The sequence below is a fragment of the Sprattus sprattus genome, assembly GCF_963457725.1.
Source record: "Sprattus sprattus genome assembly, chromosome: 2".
Taxonomy (NCBI): Eukaryota; Metazoa; Chordata; class Actinopteri; order Clupeiformes; family Clupeidae; genus Sprattus; species Sprattus sprattus.
The window spans coordinates 10,999,899-11,015,240 of NC_137921.1; the positions used below are offsets into that span (position 1 = coordinate 10,999,899).

Below are 15,342 nucleotides of genomic sequence, written 5' to 3' on the forward strand. Positions count from 1 at the left end.
TAGCAATAGGGAAACAGGTGAAGTGAGTAAACCATCGCACCAAATTTAATTCGACAATTTAGGAAAAAAGGGACAGTAGATTATTTAATTTACATAAAGCCGATGAGATTTCCTGATAGTGAGTTTGTCTTGAATTAGGGAACTAAATGTTCACTCTACTATTTGCTTTCCTATTAAAAAACTCGAGAGCTAAGACTATGCTATACATTCATTACGTTGGCCTTCGCATTTACAAAAAAATGTCAACCTTTGGTAAACGAGGTTATTGAGAGAAAAAAAGATAATTTTAGGTTCTCTTGTATATTCAACAAAAAATATATATTATTTAAAAGCTGAGATATTAAATAAACTGAAGGCAAGATAATCAGCAATGTGTTTATTAATCAGTCAAAAGATCCAAATGTTTGTTCACTATACTATTTGCTTTCTTATCAAACAACCTTGAGAGTTGAGCCACTCCTTCGGCACCTACTACAAGACATGTTTATGAACATATATATGTTTATATATATATAATTATATGCGTGTCTGTGTGTGTGTGTGTGTGTGTGTGTGTGTGTGTGTGTGTGTGTGTGTGTGTGATGTGTGTGTGAGTGTTATAGATAATATTACCTTAGCCTTCTTGTTTCCCCCAAAAATTGTTAATGTTTTGTAGGCAAGGTTAGGTAAAAAAATATATATATGCCTATTGAAATTTTTAAATTGTGCGATTTGAAACTACCAAAGACAAGATAATCAGCAATTTGATAATCAGTAAAAATATTTTTCTGACAGCCGTGATTTCAAAGATATTTTCGAGAAAGCCGTGATATCAATTTCAATGTTAAAGTCTAGGTCAGAGTTGGGATATCTTGAACTCTCATCATCTAAAATCGCATAACAGCAAATCGGAACAAAATTAAACAAAATGTATTCGTAAATCTTCGCCATCAGTGACTAAGATGTGGCTAATAAATGTTCTGCTGATTTCGTATAGGCCTGCAAAAGTAAAGCTAAAATATATATTTGTCTGCGTTTTCCATATCCGTGATGATATCCACATATTTTATCTACACATACACAATACCTAGGCCTTGATCAGCAAGAATAGCGTCAGCCTACGTATTTGCTGTCTATCCACAACCTAGAACTGAGCAAAATGCAAAAAAGAAAGAAAATCTAAAATCTGAAACAATTTCAACCAATGTGCAATAGAACCTCCTTATTATCATCTGTTAATCCTTAAGCAAAAAGTTGCCATACCTTTGAACGTGACCATGAAGAAGACTTGTTAAGATGTGCGGATTTCACATCACCTATCCACTCATTCCAGCGTCACACCACAAGTTGACGGTGTCTGCTGTCGAAAGACGTAAACTCTCTACCTGTCTTTGTGGTCAGTACAACGCACACCTCATGTTGGAGGTATAAAACCATTGGTAGTCAAAGAATTATACGGTGGTAGCGAACCTGTAGCATAGCGGGTTGTGAAACTACTCTTAAGAATAAAACTAGAGAAGATCCCAGCAAATGTTTACGATGGTCTTGGTCAAAACTGGTCAAGGAAGTTAAGGTCACGGGACATCGGCGCAGTTTCAGGGTTTAAATATTTATGGCACGTCATTACGTCGAGTCGTCTAGACAGGGAGAATAACACCTTGTTTGCCTCCAAACAAACCATGGGCTCCAATGCCCGGCCCACTGTTTATTATTCACAAGCTTCCGTTGAGTCAAGGTCAAAGTGACTGCATAGTCACGGTCAAGGGTAAAGCTCACATGACGTCAAAAGACTTCAGAAGGCTATCAGCATCCGAAATTGAAGACTTCCTTTTTTTAATGTTACAATTCCTCAATGTACCAACTTCTAACGTGAATAGGCAGCGCAGCTACAACACTTTGGTGGCCTATGTCGCCACAAGTCTTAAACATGCAATATATTCAAGTTTCCTTCTCCTTAAAAACTAGCCCACCTGGATAACTTCTGTAGGCCTATTTAGTTTTTGCTTTACAGCATAAATGGTGTGTGTGTGTGTGTGTGTGTGTGTGTGTGTGTGTGCGCGCGCGCGCGCGTGTGTGTGTGTGTGTCCGCACCCGCTTGTTGGAGTGTCATAATGTCTATCTGTTTATGTATTTCCTTTTTTTTTGTTGCAGCATCACAAACTACAAATAACATGAATGGCACTAACATCATCAAATGGTAACTGCATTTCGACTAGTGGTAACTTTTACACAAAACGAAGAATGTGATTTTGGCATTTTATTGTATTTGGGTAAAATTCATGACTGAAGCATCCCGACGTATGCCAATATATTTGCTTTGATAATACATATACAACTAGAACGATATTATATAGCTTACCGACTATATGGGGCACAACACGTGGACAGACTCCACAAAAACTTTTTCTCAGGTGTAACATGGGATTCGCTTACATTCACTTGGATGCTCACTCAAACTCTCCGGCTAAACGTTGATATTTCAAAGACTGGACTGGATTGAAAATAACGAAAAATGTAGGCTATGGAACATCCAAGCTTATAGCTAAGGTTGTTCAAAATTGTGGCGTTTAAAATCGTATTTGCTGGTTAAAGGCCTAATTAGCAACCCAAATGGCAACAGTCAAAGCCTAACTCACACCGCTTTTCAATTAACTCCGGGGTAATGTGTAACGTTAGATCCATGTCTTGTCTTGCTTATCAATTTATTCATGGATTCGTATAGCGTGGTAAACGTAGGCCCAATGGTCAGACTAAGGAAAAAAGAGATTTGTAACAGTGTTCGTAATAACTGATTAAAGCACTAATGCTTATACTCCTGAGCTCAAGAATCACACAACCACCAGAAACATCATAGGCTAAATACACGTAACATGCAAGTGACAGAACTGCTAGTTCAATAACCTCAAATTAATTAATAATACAGTCAAACCCTGATACTGCAAGTTTCAGCATCGAGAAACACTGAGTTGTCTTCAGCCCTACTTCATGGCATAACTATTTAACATGTAATGTAATGTAAACCAATGTAAACCATGTTCAGAAAAGTTGAAAGCAGACCCAGTAACAACCAGCCACCCATTCTATCTCAAATTATCTGAAAATCTTCAAAAGACTGTTACTCCTCATAGTTACCACTATACAAACAAAACAAAATTAGGCGGTAAAGTTACATTCGAGATACAATGGCAATAATGTAGATATGTAAACCTGTTTTACGTAAAATGTATTAATCGTTATACGCACTGACATTATAAGAATCAAGCTTTTGAGGGGAAGCACTCATAGTAGAAGACACTTTTCAAAATCCGCTTTCTCAAGTGTTGGAAAGCAGACAGTCAATTTCAGGCTGGATTGAAGTTCTGCCTTAAACTAAACATTAACTACGTCATACCATAGCACTTCGAGGCGCATTACCTGTTCAAAGTTCAGCCTAAAAATTCATGACTGAAGCATCCCGACGTATGCCAATATATTTGCTTTGATAATACATACAACTAGAACGATATTATATAGCTTACCGACTATATGGGGCACAACACATGGACAGACTCCACAAAAACTTTTTCTCAGGTGTAACATGGGATTCGCTTACATTCACTTGAATGCTCATTCAAACTCTCCGGCTAAACGTTGATATTTCAAAGACTGGACTGTATTGAAAATAACGAAAAATGTAGGCTATGGAACATCCAAGCTTATAGCTAAGGTTGTTCAAAATTGTGGCGTTTAAAATCGTATTTGCTGGTAAAAGGCCTAATTAGCAACCCAAATGGCAACAGGGGCAAAGCCTAACTCACACCGCTTTTCAATTAACTCCGGGGTAATGTGTAACGTTAGATCCATGTCTTGTCTTGCTTATCAATTTATTCATGAATTCGTATAGCGTGGTAAACGTAGGCCCAATGGTCAGACTAAGGAAAAAAGAGATTTGGAACAGGGTTCGTAATAACTGATTAAAGCACTAATGCTTACTCTCCTGATCTCAAGAATCACACAACCACCAGAAACATCATAGTAATTACACGTAACATGCAAGTGACAGAACTGCTAGTTCAATAACCTCAAATGAATTAATAATACAGTCAAACCCTGATACTGCAAGTTTCAGCATCGAGAAACACTGAGTTGTCTTCAGCCCTATCATGGCATAACTATTTAACGTGTAATGTAATGTAAACCAATGTAAACCATGTTCAGAATAGTTGAAAGCAGACCCAGTAACAACCAGCCACCCATTCTATCACAAATTATCTGAAAATCTTCAAAAGACTGTTACTCCTCATAGTTACCACTATACAAACAAACAAAATTAGGCGGTTAAGTTACATTCGAGATACAAAGGCAATAATGTAGATATGTAAACCTGTTTTACGTAAAATGTAGTAATCGTTACACACTGAAATTATAAGAATTAAGCTTTTGAGGGGAAGCACTCATAGTAGAAGACACTTTTCAAAGTCCGCTTTCTCAAGTGTTGGAAAGCAGACAGTCAATTTCAGGCTGGATTGAAGTTCTGCCTTAAACTAAACATTAACTACGTCATACCATAGCACTTCGAGGCGCATTACCTGTTCAAAGTTCAGCCTAAACGTAGGCCAATTTTGTTTAGCTTTTCCTGTAAATATTATGCAATTCGTATTTCCTTTAATTTGTATTTGAAACAACTAAAGTCAACAATAACACCAATTCAATACAAATATTAACGTATTACGTATGCTGATAGAGAGACTGAATATTTTAACTGGTAAACTATACACGACATGATAGTCTTCACTTGCACACACAGGTAGGCTATTGGTGCAATTTACGCAACAGGCGTCGATCAAAAGCACAGCCTAAATGAATTATCTGACTGAGCGCAATGGAGAAATTATGTTTGAATTCATTATTTATTTAACAAACATGTTTCTATTCAGCACGTTAACGACCAAACACCACAATTGGCTTACAGTTCACATACTGCACGACAGGTAGAATACACTGCTTACAAGTCATGTGAACAAATCCAACACAACCAATGCATTACTCTATATATATATTCGAGAAAAAGATTGTGCATTATTATGTAATACTTTCCTTTACAATCCTTCCAGTTGCATGGCAGACACACACCCTTCACTTGTAGGGGCACACAAAAACGATTTTGACACATACAGACCTTACATACGAGACACTATGGATTAAATTATAGAGGCATTGCACTGTACATGTCAACAATAGCAGCCTTGCTTGTACCGTAGGCATGAAAAAAACTTCTAGGTGGAAATATTTCGTATGCACTGAAAAACTGAATTGCATGCAGTCCTTCTTAAGCAAGTGTTCGTATTGTAGGTATGGATCGCAATATTGTTACATTTTACATTTTAATTTTTAAAGTCCCATACGGGGTTTTTCAAGTTCTGTTTCCCATAGGGGTGCAAGCAAATGCAATCAGTCCATAACTACTTCCTTTCGTCTCCAGTTGTGATTTTTATTTTTCCTTTTCATTCGTTATTTTATTTATTAATTTTGCTGTGTTCTGGGTGTGCGCACGCGAGAATATATAGGCCTATAGGCTATCTGTGGAGTGTCATCACATGAAGTATCATGTTCACATGAAAACACACGATTCAAATGTCTTTGAGAAAATGACACCACTTAAATAGTATATATTTATATATGTACATTCATATAAAAGTTGACATGACAATTATTTTCACAGTTTAGGCCACACTTATGAAGAATGTGGTGTGCACTGATTTGAAATTAAATAAAGTATTCATGAAAGGCTGGGTAAGTGGAAATTGTCTCAAGTGTTCTTCATACATGATTAGAAGAAAGGAGGTACATGTCAGACTTTTCAAAAAACGAACGGGCTATCAGCTGATGCTGAAAAAGTGATGGGGCCATTCATCAGGTGGTGTGCATGTGATTATTTGTTTTGGATTTACAGACGAATTTCTTCTCCTTCACCCGGCGGTTCTGGAACCAGATGGTAACCTGGCGCTCAGAGAGGTTAGTTCCGGCGGAGATACGTCGCCTCTTGTCTTTGGTGATGAATTTGCTGGCTCCGTATTCTTTTTCCAGTTCCTTAAGCTGTAGCTTGGTGTAGGGGACGCGCTTCTTGCGGCCACGACGATAACCGCTGACCTCGGGCTGCAAAGGGACAACATCTGAAGGAGAAATGAAGAGGATGTAACACACAGGTGCTGAAAATGCGCCAACATTTGCAAATATTTTAGGGTTTTCCAAAACTGATATGAGCACCTTCCTCCATAGTCACTGCAATGCACGTGCTTTTTAATTGTTTATATCACTGCACTAGTCATGACGTGCATATACGATGTTTGATACAGCGTATGATAGGCTATTTATAAAGGGTAGCTCTCATCTCAAAATAAACATGGCAATTGAAAATATGATATTGCGGCAGTCTTTTCCACGTTTTCGAAGGACAAAATCAAAGTGTCACATATATAGTTGATAGGCCAGAAGCTTCACGAATGAATTATCCTCTGTTGGACACTGGACACGCTCGATTTAGTTTATTCAGTTTTATTAAAGTTCGTGCAGATATCCAAAAATAAAAGGGGCCAGTCATTCATTCAACTTTACACCTAATGTGAATTAACATGAGTCCGAGGAATAGGACTAACACACTCGCAGGTAACGGCAGCATTTGCACATATGATGGTCATGAATGTACCCAAGCTGTTTAAGCATATCTTTCGGTCAGAATGCAACATTTCTATTTAGGCACTGTGAACTTGAGTGGAAAATACAACAGCCTCATTTTCATTTGTGATTTAGCCACTTAGATGTGAATATTGTTTTATTATGCTTGGTATTGCTTGCAAGTTTCTGAATTGGCAAGCAAAGATATAATTGTGTAAATAACATTCCTGTCAATATATGTATGATCATTATTGCACCTCAGCGCTCAAATACGTGGGAGTAAAAGCACATACGCTACTTTGCATGGCTGAAAATGTTTTGTATTTGACCGTGGACCATTTCAACGGGAAACTTCACACCCTAGAGCAAACGTGAAGAAATCTAGTACTCAGACCACTGAGTGTTGACAAAAGCATTCTGCATAATCCCAAATCCCCATTAAAGCAACCCATTATTGAAATTGTTAAGGTGGTGGGTCACTTTTTAATGGAGACGTAAGAGACCTAAATGAGGTTGGACATCCTTTGGATTAGTATAACTTTGATGAAATGTCTCGCTCTTTCTCTCGCGGGCGTGTGTGTGTGTGTGTGTGTGTGTGTGTGTGTGTGTGTGTGTGTGTGTGTGTGTGTGTGTGTGTGTGTGTGAGAGAGAGAGAGAGAGGGGGGGGGGGGAGATACAAAGAGGAAGGGAGGCTTATCGTGATACTTTCAGTATAGTTATTCAGTAATCATATGTGGCTGTTCCACACGGTCATATACTGATTTTTGTAAACTAGTGGTTTCATGTGCTGTAGGCCTAGTAAGATCTACAAGGACGAATGCAAAATGCGCAGGTGCACGTCAGATGTTGACTGAATAATGGATACTGGCATCTGCACAGCTCTTATAACACGTGCAGATCACCTACTCTTTCCTGACAAAGATTCACAGATTTATTGCCTCGGCACAAATAGTTCCTACAATTGTATCATACAGGAGGAGCAAAGGTATGTTGTCGTGTCCCACACCAATCACCGTGACTGCATGGTTTGTACTGCACATTTTCTTGACATTTGGTATGACAGGGTTTATAAAATAAGAAACACCAAAACACCTCTTATATTTCCAGCTTTATATACTAACAGAAATGTTTTACGTGGAGGGACTCCACGTGACTAATGTGTACAATATTAGGCTAAGGCTAAACACCTGTGTCTGTGATGCTTCGACATTCAATTTCCTTAGCTTACTCGGGGAAAAACACCCCGTTCAGTCACAGTAGCCTATAAGTCAGAGTGATAAGTCAGAGACATTTTTTAACCGCAATGTTGGTTGCGGGCGTGGGCCTGCGTGTACATGCGTGATTGACAAGAGGAACACTGAATTGCATAAAAGGATAGTGTAGCTTTCTATAACCTATAAGACAGAGTGGATGGGATGTTTTAATCGCAATTTTGGTTGCGGGCGTGGACATGCGTGTACATGCGTGATTGACAAGAAGAACACTAAATTGCATATAAGGATATTGTATCTTTCTATAGCCTATAATGAATCCTTAGTAACTGGTGACCCATTCCAATCCATAGGCAGCGTAGAAATATATTATGATGGTGCTGAAAATCCCTCTGAAAATGGAAGATATCCACGCAACAAAATGATAAATCAAGATAAAATTGTCATACCTGGAAAAGGAGACTTCCAAAGATGGGTGGATTGTGTTTGTTCCTTAGAACAATATACCTGACCGTCCCAGCCATTTGATAGCGCCCAGTGCTGATAACCTTCCACGGGAATCAATGCGTCATGCCGTGGCTCTGGGTGTGTGCTAATACTGGGGACCACTGACACGTCTAGGTATCCCGGTACAGCTTGGTAGGAACTGGCGAAGCTAGGATAGAAAGCAAACTCTTTTGCCCTGCTTGAGAGCTCTTCCGAGGGCAACGCAGAGTTGGGCTCGACATACTTTTCTGCTGGATGATAAGAGCAAGGCTTCTGCTGTAAATTCACATTGTGCGAATGAGATAACCTGCAACCGTAGTAAGGGTTTCCAAAAGGGTAGCTGTAGCCCAGGGAGGCGTTAGATGAAGTCTGTGGACCGGGGCACTGTCGGCCGCTATCAGGGGAAGATATATCCGAGTAAACGGATCCCTGGTGAGTCGCTATGGTACCAGAATGCCGTCCCAGCGCAGGGTGTGAGATGAGGTCCCTGCAGTGAGTTGAAGGACAGTTCCCGCTTAGTCCCTCCATGGTTTGGTTTTTATTCTGATTGTTTTCATTCGGGCTTTTTTCATAAACGTACATCAAGGTGTCTGCCCAGCGTGGATGCAGGACCAGTGAAGTCGTCATATCACGGACTGCCGATGCTTTTAAAAAGTCGACTACTCCAAGACGGATACCTCATTTCCAACTACATTTTACGCAGGCGCATGCGCGCGCAGGACCTGTGCGTTCAGTTCATTAAGAAGCAAGCACGTGATATGCTAACGAGCCCAAAGAGATCGGGACTATAGGTGGGTAGGATAATCCTTTTAAAAGAGTCACTGGCTCACGTTTCACGGCAGCCTTCCCTTAGCTACAAAGAACGGCTATTGGCTGAATTCACCAAAAACAAATGTTCTTAAAGGAGAAGACACCATATATGAGGGAAAACAAAACAATTTCCGTAGACCATATCGTTTGACCAATTAGATCTATATCCTAAAGTAAATGTTTCAGTGCATCCTATATGTTTTTACTGAACATTGCCCACATACAGTTACAATCAGCCACATTTATTTCTGTGTGGTAATTACTTTTGTGAATGCGGGACAATTTTGACTTTGAAGGGAATGGGGAATGAAATCTTCTGTAATTTAATGTTCGTAGGCCTGCTGTGAGGAAGTCTTGACTTGCATAAGAATTTCAAATACATTATTTCCTCAGTAATTAATGATCGAATATAGGCCATTCTTAACATCGCTGTGCTCCATGAATATGGGAGCTATTTGTTCCAGATATATTCACCTAATTGAAAACAGGCTATATGTTGATCGTTACTGTGTTCATGATTGTGCCTGATAACATTATGCCTAAGCTAGATATTAATTTAGTTTCACAGATGTTTTACTCTGACATGCTGTTATAACAGAAAAAAATAGCCCATGTCATGGAAACACAATGCAACATAACTGGACATTTTGAAGAAAAAATACAGGGCAGTTCGCAGGTGCTTAAGAAAAAAGGGCACAGTTATAACAGTTATTTTAAAAACACTAAAGTTTTTTTTGCAGCACATCATTCATTTTTTTGTGTGTTAATGTTGACAGTAGGACTATGAGCTACAGACTAACACGGTTTCAATAATAACCCATAGCCTATCAATGTAAGTGTGGATCAAACCGCACATTTTCTTGACATGTCATCAGCCCATGGCTACAACTCTATCAGTGCATCACAAGAAAGGTGTGACAGACAGGCTAACGTTTCTGATATCCAAATATAATTGCATAGTCTATTAACTATGTAATCCATCTGTAATTGTATAAGTTTATGAGTTGCCTCACAAAGGAACTATCAGAGTCCACTGTTTTTAATTGATGAGGTTATTTTTCGCCAGACTAGCTTGTTTGTTGTTAAGCTTAATGGTGGACTTCTCAGCTATTGTCTAGATGAATCTACGTGGCCCATTGCAGGCTCCATCGAAATGTTTTAATTGTGGTTTGATTTCACTACAGTAACAAACAATGAGGATGCTTAGGGCACAGTGTTGTTACCTGGCTGTCACCAAAAAGGCAAATCATGGAGACGTGGATGTTGCTCCGCAGGGCGCTTGATTTGCGTGCGTTAACTGCGGTTACTGTGGCAAGGGAAGTAGAATGGGCTGAAGCGGTCCAGCAGAATTACAACTCAAATGCAGTTGTCGAGCACTTAAAGCACGCTTTTAATTCAAAAGTCGCTACCATGAGCCAATTGATAATAGTTTAATTTTTTTTTTATATAAAATCATATATAGAAAAAAATCTTTCATGTCAGAGGGTATAAGGGCAGGTGTTTGAGCACCACCTGGGGTCTATCTGTGCACGTGCCTAGCAAAATAAATCTCCAGTATTAAAGGTTTAAAAACATTAACATGCGTGGAATGATGGGTGAAATATAGAAATTGCCTATGTAGTTATATTAACATTATAATATAAGCATATGTGGATAAACTAAAAGGAGTCGTCATATGTAAACCGGGACTACTGAATTGGATCTTCACATAGCCCCAGCTTCTGTCCTCGCCGATATAATGAATCTTGAGTGTGTTTAATCAGATTTGTTTAAAATTTGAAAATGTTTGAGAGTTGATATGCTTACATTGTATTCGTTTAGCAGACAGTTTTTGTTGCATGGGGCCCTTAATATCCTGAATTGTATTCGCTTTGAGCAAAAACTGTCGTGGTAACCTTGTTGAATTATATATGAATTAATGCAGATCTATAGTTTGTCTCCTGTTAAAACCAAAGTCAACATTAGTAATTAGTCAACAACCTCCTGGCTGCCGCTCGGACATGGTTTGAATCAACAAATGTGGAGATATATACAATAGTAGATGAATTAATTAATTCATATAACATCAATAATATTGGGTTTATTTACGTAATGTTTAGTTTAAAGTGCTTGAACAGTAAATGTATGTTTACAACCTCGTGACAAAAGTAAATATGTCTATTTCCGTGGCTGCAGAAAGTAGGCTACAATCTCTATTTGTCTTTTTGCAGTTGAAACCCCTCTGTTTCATGAAAGATCTGAAGCATTGTAACTAGTCGTAGAGACAAATACTGCTTGGTTGACGCAATGGTGACAAATATGGACGTCTCTTACAAATAGCAGCTGCACGGAAGTCCAAGGTCAAGGTAAAATACGCAGCCAAACAGGGTCGTAATCACAGTCTAGACAGACAAGAATGAACTTCACACTCGCCTGAATGCAACTACATAAATGAAAGGCCAGAAGACATGGACTAGAAAGGAACAACGGAAAAGTGGCGGCAAACAACAAACCAGTGGTTCAAATTCACTTTGTAAAAACGAAAACGGACATAAAGCGGTCTATCTGAGGAGAAAGAAAAATATGGATAGTAGGCTACAGCTGTAATTCTCTTGTGATAAATCTACCCACCCTCTCATCAAAAATATTCTATTTATTTCTTAGGCAACTGATTATGAGGTATGCTACTCGTTGTTAGATTAAGTAAAACGAAAACTTAAACTATACCCTTAAGTACCACATGTGTGTTGTTTACGCGGCAAAATCGGGTGTTGGGACGTTCCATCCTCCTTTGGGATGACCCTTTGAGAGTAACTATAGCCAGCAGTGAAGGCCGTTTAATCTAAACCGCTCAACACTAACAACATAGAACATCCTATCCGTTTTGTATCATGCGCAGAGATGAGGTTCTGCTAGCCAACGAATTCGATACCATTCTAAGAAATCATATCATGTGAATAAGACTTGCTTATTTAAATGCTAGTGGTGGTCTTTATGTACTTGCATTCTAGCACACCCCAAAAACTCACAAACATGGACTTAAATTCTGTGTTGCAGTAAGAAGACTGTAAGGGAGGGAAGCTAACTCACTCTAAGGGAAATTGTAATGGTACGCAAATCAGTCATAGAGGGTATACAAAATTATTGCAACAGTCTGTTCGATCACCGCGTTTATTTACGCATTGTACATACGTGTACTTACTGCTCACGTTCGGCTTACTTTACACCTTCCTGTTTGCTTTAAACACCAGGTTCTGGTGAGGTGAGTACTAGCCTAAACTGTGCTGAGGTTTTGGTTAGGCTTTAGCCTAGAATAGCCTCCTGTCATTCAAGAGCCTATCGGCTACTATCTTACTCGCTTTAGTGATCCATACACACCCATGCCATGACCTATTTCTGGAAACGTCCTAACACGGCGATAATCAACTAATTTGTGCTACATAGAGTAGTATTTGTCGAAATGGAGCAATATTTGATGCCAGGCTTAATTATAATTCACCTTGGTTGAGGATTAAACATCGGCTAGTTAAAATGTGGACCATATTTCTCTGAAACATTGGTCCAAGTATATTTTGAAAAGTTTGCTCTGTGTTTCCTATTTCACAAAGAGATGGCTTGAAAATACGAATGGTTTCTTGGAGCCTGCTTGTTCGGAAGAGGTAGGCAATGTGATGACTAATAGCATGCTCACTTGCAGAATTACCCACGCTAGCAGTAGGCCTTCTTTATTTACCCGAGTAAGAAATATTGCAGGAACATTTTCAAAATTTGTCTCAGTCACTTCATGACAAAACATTTTATTTCAGAAACAGATTGAGTGTTAATTTTGATTAGTTGCTTTTACTGCAATAACAATCGAATTTTAAGAAAAGCTACTATTGTGATAGTTGACTATACAGTGCCCTTTAGGATTAAATTAGGCTACTGGGAAAAGTAATATTTAGAAAAAAAAGGCAATTCAGTTCAACTGCTCAAACATGCCTACATCGGTAGGATGTGACAAGTTGCAAGTATTGTGCAAAATTCAAGTGTAACTACCAACAGACATTTGTATCTATGCCATTTGGTAGGCTACAACATGCTTAGAATGTCATATTATTATCCTTGCCATGCAGGTTGAAAGGGACACCAAACAAGAATTAAACAGCCGAGTTTGATGAATATTTTTGCTTATGGAATTGAACAGAAGATGCACAGACCAACCCAAAACCCAAATAATCTGCATCGGAGGAGCCGTTACCATTTTGTGATCACTCAACCGTTTGTAATTCTTATAAACCACTACAGCAGTAATTTGAGCTAGCCTAAAGTATTCACTTAGTTCACTGTGGTTACAAGTTTATTGTTCATTCCTGTCAACATGTTCATTTATACTGTTACATAACAAAATAACCAATACATAATTCACAGACGTGATCACAATATTATGTGTGCAAAGAACAATAACAAGAAGTAGACTATCGCTCTCGTTTCAACCACCCATAACCATATAATTGATGCCGATTCTTTGCTCAGTGAGCAACAGACCACTCTACCGCTGTAATCTATGACCAAAATGGCATCAACAAACATTAACTGACCTGTCCCAACCGTGGGGTGCTGGAGTAAGTCCTCTGGAGTGCTGTGCATCCGGTGTGATGGAGTGGGGGTCATACATTTTGTCTGTTTAAGGCTTTAAATAGAAAACAATGAATTCAGTTTTAGGCCCGCAAAAACCATTAGTAGCACAGAGACCGACACAACCAGCAGAAAGTGCTGATCATTTGTTGCCTATATCGAAAGCCATGCGTCTTGTTCGACAATGTGAAAACAAATCTAACTTCTCAAGTCTTCAACAGTTTGGGTAGACCTATTTTTTTTGTTTTGGTTTGTGGTTCTATTTGACGGCGAATGCAAACATATTTCTAGATCATGAAAGAATTTACCTGATCTTGAATAGGTGAAATCACAGGTTAGCCAATTTGAAGAGAGCCATATTTAATTTGCAATCGTTCTTACATATAAATACACAGGCTACACGTGTTAGATCGGATGTTAGTCTCACTGGGATTTGATAGCGGAGCTATATTTTCAGAGAGGATGTCAGACACTTTTTTATGTAGGCTATTCGTAAAAAAAACGTTCTTCATAGCTCACGGATAAATTAACTTCCGCGAGACAGAAGTGTTAGCTGCAGGGAAGACCGACGTTTCTACGTGGCTTTTAAGTGATCAGAATTGCATAGATGCACAGATGGACAGTCAGATTGGGACAGATACATATGGACTACAGAATATCTCATCTCCTTGTTTCTGCTCAACTTGCATTTTGTTCTCACGGATATAGGCAAGCTGGTCGAAGCATGGAGATATTTCACGTTCTGTCTGGTAGGTTAATTCTCATAATATTTAGGCCTAATCTTTAAATCAGGGTCCAACAACTTAAACTGTTTTGGTGAAACTCTGAGGGCGTTTAAATAGTTAAAACCGCATACTGTGCCGTTGCCACCATTAGCAGTCTTTTAATAAGACGCCCGGTTTCTTGTATCAAAGTATAAGCATGTTCAAAGTCTGCTGCGACACTATTCTATGCGGTCAGGGCTGAGCAAAACATTCGATTCGCCAGAGGACGGGCACACCTATGTCTCAGCACGCACAAGCCATGCATGGGGGAGGGGAGGATAGAGGGAGGGGTCAACTGTATGTTGATTAATTGGCACTGCAACCAAGCCCGACCCTATTTCTCAACCTGTATTACAAAATTACTAGTTGTGGCATCATACTCCTGAGAGGGTAATGTCAACATTTCACGCGTGCGTCAACATCCTGCTGTTGTATTGAAAGTCAATATGACACGTGCAAGTAGCTGCATGAATTAATTGTGTTTGGTGAGCATATTTTCCACAAACTTAACGCCTTCAAATTATGTTACGGAAAGAATGAAGCCACGTTAAGGTACCCACAGTGTTAGAGTAACAGGGTTTAAGAGTAAATATTATGATGACGACTCATCTTCACATCAGAAAATGTGCAATCCCCATAAGCGTAATTAACACAATACTGTGTGATATGCACAAGGATGTGCTCTCTTGTCAAACGTATGCCTAACCACATGAAGAATAGAAAGGCTATAGTAAAAATAAAACATATAGTCGCCGAAGCAGTTACAAACAGTCTTCAAGAGTATATCTTAGAGAACGATAGAGTTTTTGTCCTGTATATATATGATTTCGAAATGCAAAGCA

General features: G+C 38.9%; 1 protein-coding gene across 1 annotated transcript; it reads right to left on the reverse strand.

Annotated features, from left to right (window-relative positions):
- Window positions 1–5,871: 5,871 nt before the first annotated feature.
- Window positions 5,872–8,957, reverse strand: hoxc13a (homeobox C13a; the record flags this gene model as incomplete). Its single annotated transcript, XM_080860509.1, has 2 exons — window positions 5,872–6,131; window positions 8,294–8,957. The coding sequence occupies 2 exons, from the start codon at window positions 8,955–8,957 to the stop codon at window positions 5,872–5,874; spliced, it is 924 nt and encodes a 307-aa protein (XP_080716635.1).
- Window positions 8,958–15,342: the final 6,385 nt, after the last annotated feature.